Below are 8421 nucleotides of genomic sequence, written 5' to 3' on the forward strand. Positions count from 1 at the left end.
TTACTGCATTTAAAATTCTCTGCCTACTTTATTGCCAAGTCACTTTCTTAGCTGAAAGTGAGACATTTCTGATGAAAATTTAGTGGGGGGGGGGGGGAAGTCTTTATCTGAATTAAAGTTCTGGCCAGTGTCAAATATTGCTGCTGCAAGTCAGATGTGAAAGAATCATGTGTATTAATTCACAAGAACCAGGAACATTTCCCACCCTGACCCCCCCCTGCCCCCAGGTGAGATGGCAGGATTCATCCATGGATTCTCCTACATCCACCCACCTTTTCCTTTGCTGGGGACATGAAAATTCAAAGTGTCCATAAAGACTCTATGGAATTTCTGGCCTCTTCCATCACAAATTCTAATCTAAAAATAGAAACGGGCTCTGCACTGCATGGTAAGTGGAGGGAAAAGCCTTGTGTTAGATTCAAACAAATATAGTACCATCAGTAGTTTCAGCATTAGTTGCTAGCGCACTTTTCTTTCTTGCTCTTTGGACAGAGGACAACAGAAGTTTCCCCAATTCCAGCCTCGGTTTTGAATCACTTGTTAATTCCTCAATTTGTGTGCTAGAGGCAGCTCTTTCCCCAACTTGATGGGAGAAGACTGGTCAGCAGTGGTCACCACAGTACTGGTGCACTCTTTGGAAGACCAACTGGCAGACAGAGAGGACTGTTTACACTTTTCCTCTGATGCTGCCAAATGAATCGTTGTTTAGTTGAAAGATGTAGCCCTCGAGAACTGCTTGCAGAAAAGTAGGAGACACTGGGATTAATCCTTGCAAGCACATTAAGTGCGCAGCATGTATTTTCAAAAGCTCCTTGGAAAGACAATGAAGACCGGAGCAGAGAGCTCCCAAAAAAGTACTTTCATAAATAGCAGCTGCTGCATAACTAAGCGTTAAGGCAGCTGTCAAGGACAGAACCATGCAGGAACCTTTGATGATAAAGCAACTCATTTCTGAAGAGCTGCTGCTGGTTCTCTTCCTGCCTGCAGCAGCTGTGGAGCTAATGCAATGGATCTAGCTCCAGGCCGGCAGCAGCCAGGGGTGGGGAGTGGCAGCTTCAATGCATGTTGCCACAGAGGGCTCCCACTCCTCTGCAGAGTCTGGAGCTGTGCTGGGTTGGGAGAAGCCTGTGCCCAGGGAACTGAGGAAAGAAGGAGACCCGAGACCCTACTCAGAATGAGCCCCTCCCTTCCCCGTAAGTGGGAAGGAAGCCACCTGGAAGTCAGCCCTTCAGGTAGGATGAGAGCCTGCTTGAGCAGCTCCAGCAGCTGTTGCTCTTCGAGCTAGGAAAGACTAGAAGCAGCCAAAGCTGTTTTTTCAATGCAGTGTTTATTCAAGTGGCTGCAGCAATTCTGCCAAGTACAAGAGCCAATACAAGAAGGATACCTCTTTTCCCTGCAACCTGGGTGGCACACACTGGAAACAGGCTGCAAACACCAGATTAGATCGGCACAAAGCCAACAGCAGTCACACCAGAAGGCATGTTCTTTAGGACTGGAGAAGCTTTGAATTAGTAACACACCAACGGGCCAACTAAGTTGAGGGGAAGGGAAAGAAAGCCTGTTCTGGGGAACCCAGGCAAGCTAGCAGGTTATTGTGCAGATCCTTACCCCAATCAGACAGACAGAGGCCCACCCCACCTTCACTGTCTGAATGAAGACACACAAATCCCTCAACAAAAACTGGGTTCTCCTTCCATAGGAATTGCCCATGGTGGGGAGGGTTCACCACTTCAGAGCTCCACCTTCCCTTCCCCTGCAGGTTCCTCCACTTTCCCCTCTGCAACAGGCTCCTCCACCTGCTCTGCAGGGGCTGCAGCAGGAGCAAAGGGCCCCACAACCCAGGTAAGAGGGATGTTCCTAGCCACATACTCCAGCAGATCATCCAGGCACTCCCGGGCCTTGGCCACTTTCTCCCTGCTCTGGCTCAGGAGCCCCTCAGACAGCTCCTGGAAGGACGGGGCACTGGAGAAGGCAGCCTGGAGCTCCCCCAGGTGCCGGCAGCCTTGCTGGACCTGCTCCTGCACACTGGTTGGCAGCCCCTGGATGCTAGGCACCAGGCTCTGGCAGGCATCATGCACATGCTGGAGGAGGGTCTGGGCAGTGGACAGAGCCTGGGAGCCCATTTCCTGCAGGGAAAGACAAAGCAGGGAGTGAAAGGAGGCTCCCTAGGGGCAAGACTTGCCCCAGGGCATGGCCAGGCTGCTCCAGAGCAGGGGTACAGTCCTACCTCAGGCTGTGGGGTGCTGTCCCCTTCATGGCTTCCTGGCTGGCCCTGGCGCCACTCCAGCCACAGCTGCTTCAGCTTCTCCTGGCTGTTGTGCACTGTCTGATCCCCAGCCTGCTTGGCAGAGCCAATCTAGGGCATGTGGGAACACAGGTCAGCACAGAATAAGATGCCCTGAATATTCTCTGTAGTCTGGCACCAGGGCCCATAAATGCCTACTAGAGGAAGAAGTGCCAGGGCAGCAGCATTCCTGGGTTCCATAGGAAGTCAAGCACTGCCTTGGGCTGCAGGTTCAGGAGGCCAACTTAAAATTAGGCAGGCTGAGGGTAGGGAGAGGCAGGGAAGGAAAGGGCACTTGCCACCTTATTCTCCCCCCCACCCACCCAAAAAAAAAAAAAAAAAAAAAAAAAAAATATATCAGGTTGCCTACACTAGACTACTCCCCCACCCCCAAAACTGGTATGCTTTTCTAGGCACATGCCCAGGCTGGCCAGCTCCTGCTGGAACTGCAGTGCCTTGGGCTGCTGGAGCCAGGGTTACTCCAGGAAGGGAGCCTTACCAGGTCTACAGCTTGCTGCAGCTGGGCCAGGGCCTCTAGGGCACTCTGCCTGGCAAGCCTCATCTTGCCCAGGGAGTGTTGGTAGGCTCGCTGCTGCAGGCTGGTCGAGAGGGAGCCCAAGCGCACATAGTAGCTCTGCTGCTGCTTCAGCTGAGCCACCTCTGCCCCCTCCACAGAGGTGGCAAGTGCAGCTGGAAGAGAGGAGAGACCAGCCCCAGTAAGTGGGGAGCAGCCAGGACTGGCAGACTCAGGCAGGCAGGAGTTAGGGCTGGGCAAGGAGCAGGAACCCGAAGAAAGGAGTTTCTGGGGACAGCGAGTCAGTGAGAGGGTAGGTATGGCACAGGTGCCTTGTACCCTAAGGGAAACCAGGAATTGCAAGGGGGTGAATTGGAGCGTCTCCAGAGAGCACCAACACAGCCTCCCTTCTTTCCACCTGGAGAACCTGTGGGGAACTGTGCAGTTCTACCCAAGCCCCATCATATGAGAGTGCTTCATCCTGCCCCTGCAACCGTCACGGTGCCCAGATGGTGGAGATCAGGAACCACTAAGGGCCTCCAGACATTGCTCACTAGAGACAGCCTGGTCACATGCTGGGGCAGCCTGCACCAGGACCCCCCAGCCTAGTATTTGTGAACATGCAGTGCTGCACTGGAATGTACATATTTGTTCCAGTGCAAGAGGGATCCTGCACTGCAGCAGCCTGGCTAATACAGCTCTGCCGTCAGGCACCTCTACTGTATGAAAAGGTATCAGGTACGAGCCAACACAGTCCATTAGATGGCCATGCTCCTGGCATGGGGGGGGGGGGGGCAGGCACAGCAGCAGCACATAAAAAAAGTGAAACATTTGAAGATCAAGGTTCCCCCCCCCCCCCCCCCTTTCAGTCTTAAGACTGTCAGAGTCTGAGCCAGGAAGGGGCTTATTCTAAGTGACTACAGGAGCAGGCAACCAAGTTGAAGCCATCAGGTGCCATCATGCCAGGGAGATCACTGTACCGTACCAACTCCTTACCCAGCTCCTCATCTGTCATGGGGAGGTAGTGGTCCACCCACTGCTCAGACTTCCCCAGCACCACATCCAGGCCACTTGCAACCTTCTGGCCCAAGGATGAGCCTATTATGGCATCCATGCTGCTGCTTACTGCAGATCTCGTCATCTCCACACCCTCCTGGACAGCCCCTTTGGCCACATCCACCATACTGGATGCTGCAGCCTTGGCCCCAGTGACTGTGCCACAGACAGCATCCTTGGTCCCCTCAACTGCAGTAGCCACCAGATCCTTGGTCTCTGCAGGCACCTAGGAGGGAGGGAGAGAAGAAATTTCAGTATTTGAGACACGTGGTAGTATGGGGAGGAAAGCAGAACCTGGGACAGGCTACTCCTCCCAGGGTTTGCACCTGGCTTTAAGACATTTCCAAGACAGCAGTCACCATTCACCTCTCCACTGCCTCCTCGTGGAGGTCTTGCCCCTGGGAAGAAAGCCCTACAGCCCAGGTAAGAACCCTCACTTGGGTCTCAGCCATCTCACACAGTCAGGGACCCTCTGGCCTACAAGAGGTGCTGCTGCCTCTATGCCACAGGCAAACCACCTAGCCTGCTGCAATCAGGGGCAGGGGGAGAGAAAGAAGAGGTGTACAGGGAAGAAAAAATATTATTATTATTATTAATAATAATAATCAGCCCCTGCCTAATTGGCGCTCTCTTGGAAGTGTTTGTGTCCCTTGCTTTCCCACCAAGATCTCCTTAAAGCTCCACTGGTTCCATGTTCATCATTATTTGCAGCAAGTGCATCACCAGTTTGCCCCCTGCTCCACATCCCTGGGGTAGGTACAGTCCAGTTCCAGCAGTACACAGACTGCCTTGAGCTCCCAGAGCCAAACTTAGCTGCTCCACCCTGTGTACATGCCCTAGCTGCCACCCAACACCCCTCCCGTATGCAGCCCCAGCCCTGCAAGATGCACCTACCTGCTGCTCCTGTACCTGGGGCTCAGGGATGGCAGCTTGGGGGTCACTCTCCTTGGAGGCCATGGCAGGGGAATAGTTACTGAGAAGCAGGAAAGAAGAGGGAGGAGCTCAGCAGACTGCACTGTCTTCTGCCCCAGAGGCTGCAGCCCCCACCCCCACATAACAAAGTCCTGCAGGATCCTGGGTAGAGGCAGCTTCCATTGAAAGGAGAAGAGCCATTCTGTGTGCACACACTCTGCTACAGGCAAGGAAACCTTGCACTCATGCAGGAGCCATAGGAGAGCCAGTCCACCCAAGTACTCACTTAACCCAGGCACACCAGGGTCCTTGGCCATGCAACCATGTGTCTGGGCCACTGCCACATTGGTAAGCAGGTGTCTGCATCCTGCCAAGCCTTGGAGCCAGGTTAATCATGAGCCCCACATGGAGAAGCTCAAGGACAGCATCTTGCCAAATGGGCGCAAGGGCAAGGTCAGACTGACAGACTATACTTTGCTTCTGTATTTGGCCGGGGGGGGTTTGGGTCACTGTCCACCCCCACATGCACTGCCATAGAGCAGCAAGAGAAGGGACCAGCCATACTAAAGCTGGAGTGATGGATGGAGCCAGTCTACTGCCAGCTCCCCTTGGCTCCAGGTGGCCCACCTTCTCCATCAGCAGGAAGGTTCCTTGTGCACAGCCCCCTCATGCCCTCTCCACCCCATAGTCCCCAGACCTCCCCTAGCCATGGCACAAGCAGCCAACAAGACACATCGCAGCAGAAGCAAAACAGCCCTCCTCCCCCAAGATGCCTGGACAGGCCATGTGGGCTTCACCCTACATCCAGTCAATCTGTTCAAGCAATGGCCTCTCTCACACTTGACGACATATGCAAGTGCACTCAGGCATATTCTGAAGTGCACCTGAACCAATCCAACTCCCAAGTGAAAGCCAATCAGAATAACTATCTATTCAGAAACACAACAACTTAGTATCCTTCATATGTGCAGCCATGCCTGTCCTTCCAGGTTTTCAGGAAGCATCAGAAACCCCAGACTGAATACAACAGCAGCACTCTGCAGCAGAGGGGCACAGGTCCTTTGGCATCCTGCAGCACTATGCTTCCCCTATCTCACACACACACACACCATGTAGATAGGGTGGATGTTTTAGGCATCCCCTTCACCCCCCCCCCCCCCCAACTTAAGGTCATCCCATTTTGGCACTCAGAAAGTTTGGGCACCTTTCCAGAGGGCACTCATGTGGAGAGAGTCAAGACCCCAGGGTGGGGCAGTTTGAGCTTAATTAACAGCATTTGCTTCTGCTGTCCACATAGGGAGCAGGGATCCCAGAGCAGCCTCTCTGGTCAGGTAAAGGAAGTTGAGATGGAAACTTGCATGTCCTTTGCTTGCAGGTGGAGGAGGCAGAAGCTACAATCAAAGTGGTAGTTTTGTACCCTGGAAAGGGTTTAGCTCATGTTAAGTGAGGAGAGAGGGACACTGGAGAACCTCCTTCCACTGAAGAAACCCATCACTCAGACCAGCAAGTGCTCCCTACTTGGGAGAGAAGCAGGACAGGCCTTTCCTAGAAGAATTACTCCTGCACTAGGCAGTAACAACAAGGACTTTTTAGAGCATAAATACCAACACAGCTCATAGCAAGGCAGCACAAGGTACACAACCACCAAAACCACAAGAGCTACCAGCCAGAACATAAGAGCCTACCCCACAAACATCCCCAGCCAAGTTCTTACCTCACTTGCTCTCCACACAGCAGCACAAGCACTAGCCCCAGCTGGGACCTTATGTACCTGTGATGATGTCTGCCTAGGGTGCAAAAGGGATGACAGACAGCTCTGCAGACCAGTCAACCACGGGAGCTTTCTGCCCTGGCCAGTGGGGTTGGAATGTGGGTGGGGTAAGGGGCTGCGGGCATGCCCTGGCCTTGCTGCTGGACAGCCCCAGGTGTCCCTGTGAGCAGCCCTGTTCCCTGTGAGCAGCCCAGAAGGTGCTTCCCCCAGGGACTGGATGCAGCAGAAGATGTTTTTCATGCAGAGCTGTGGTATGGCCAGAGCTGGGCTGGGTGCTTGTGTGGGCAGCCCCTGGGGATTGTGCTGCTAGGGGAAGATTGCTCAGGATCCCAGCCCTGCGGAAACAGCACCTGGATGTGTTGACTGGAGAGCACAGGGAGCCTGCTCTCTTCCCACCTGGGGGAGCTGAGGTGGCCCAGTGTGACCCCTTGTGAAGGGGAGAGGGGCCTGGATGACCTGCTCTGAGCACTGGGAGGAGGGGTGGGGAGTGTCCTCTCTTGGCAGGGGAGCACCCAGACCACTCTATTGGCCATCCTTAGGGCAGCATTCATGCCTGTTCAGCAGAGCGTGATGTGTTGAAGTGAGTGGCTCTGGCCTTGTGGTCTCTCCGTTCCCAGCCAGGACTTATGCAGTTGGCTCTGTGTGGGCACCACCTGGTAGAGCTCATGGGTGCAAGTGCAGGGGAGCAGAAAGCTAGTGAAAGGAAGCAGCTGGGGAGGCTGTCACTATGGATGGAAGAGGTCTCAAGTGTAACAGCCAGTCCTTGCCAGCTCAGCTGTATTGCAGACACCCACCCCTGTTGGCTTCTGTCTCCCCCACATGCACTTGCAGGACCTCTGGAACAAGAGCAGTGATGGTCTGCAGTCCTTTGGGAATCCAGTATGTGCAAGGGATATTGGTGATGCAGTTCCACCCTTCTCCGCTGCACAAAGCAGGGGCCTCTGCAGAGCCCCGTTCCAAGCCTTCCTACATCTACAGCTTAGCTGCAAAGTATGTCCATGCCCTCCCACCATTCCCTGTCCTCCTTTCTCAGCCCATAGTTTCTCTGGAGAACAGCAGCCCTTACCTCCCCCACTCTGATGACCATGGTGTTCTGCAACCAAGAACCCAACAACTCACTCAGCTTACTTGTGTAACATCTGCTGCTGGGTTTGCAGCAGGGCTTAGGATCCCTGCAAAGGCAGAGTGGGAATGTTTACATAAAGTTGTTGTTTGCAAGAGCATATGCATGTGTTGATTGTCTCCTGAGGCAGGAGAGGGGAGAGAACTCAGCCCCAGGGATTCAGCCAGGCTCAGAGAAGAGCCGCAGGACCACAGAGCTTGTAGAGGAACCACCCTGCACCCTGCCTGTGAAGTGAACCTGCCCTTAGTGATGGGGAGAAGATAACCTGGTATCCTGTTTCCCCCTGTGCGGCAGAGGGACCGGTGTGGAAGAAAATGGGTGATAAGGTAGACTTGCCTAGGAGGGCAGGGCTTTGGTCTGGGAAGGCTCTGGGGAGAGTTAGCTGAGAACCAGCCTGGAACCAGGTGGGTGATAAACCCAGAGTTGTTCCAGTTGTAGTGCGCAGGTTTGTTATTACCCTGAAATAGAATAGTTTTCTGATAGCGTACTGTTAGGTTTACAATAATTTGGATTATTAAGAAGTATTAGCTTTACAGCTGAATACAAGGCATGACCTGTGGCCTAGCAATGCAGCTGACCACAAGGCAGAATGATAGCTAGGCCTTTGCTTGTGTCATGTAATCATTTTAACTGTACCAAGCATTTTCTGAGTTAAAAAGTGAATCTGTGTCTGTGTGGAAGAATAAGCCAAAGTCTCCACCCACTGGTAACTTCTCAAGTCCGGGCTCCCAAGGGAGGTGGTGCTCTCCCCTACCCTGGGG

The 8421-nt window shown here is 53.5% G+C and overlaps 1 protein-coding gene across 1 annotated transcript; it reads right to left on the reverse strand.

Moving 5' to 3' along the window:
- Positions 1-1308: 1308 nt before the first annotated feature.
- Positions 1309-6567, reverse strand: LOC102563565 (perilipin-3). Its single transcript, XM_059724495.1, has 6 exons — positions 6481-6567; positions 4749-4827; positions 3795-4080; positions 2784-2974; positions 2228-2356; positions 1309-2126 (listed from the first exon to the last, which is right to left on the reverse strand). Exons 2-6 carry the CDS (start codon positions 4809-4811, stop codon positions 1731-1733), a joined length of 1065 nt encoding a protein of 354 aa, XP_059580478.1. The 5' UTR covers positions 4812-4827; positions 6481-6567; the 3' UTR covers positions 1309-1730.
- Between the last annotated feature and the right edge of the window lie 1854 nt (positions 6568-8421).

This window comes from Alligator mississippiensis, chromosome 3 (genome assembly GCF_030867095.1).
Source record: "Alligator mississippiensis isolate rAllMis1 chromosome 3, rAllMis1, whole genome shotgun sequence".
In the NCBI taxonomy this organism is placed as follows: domain Eukaryota; kingdom Metazoa; phylum Chordata; order Crocodylia; family Alligatoridae; genus Alligator; species Alligator mississippiensis.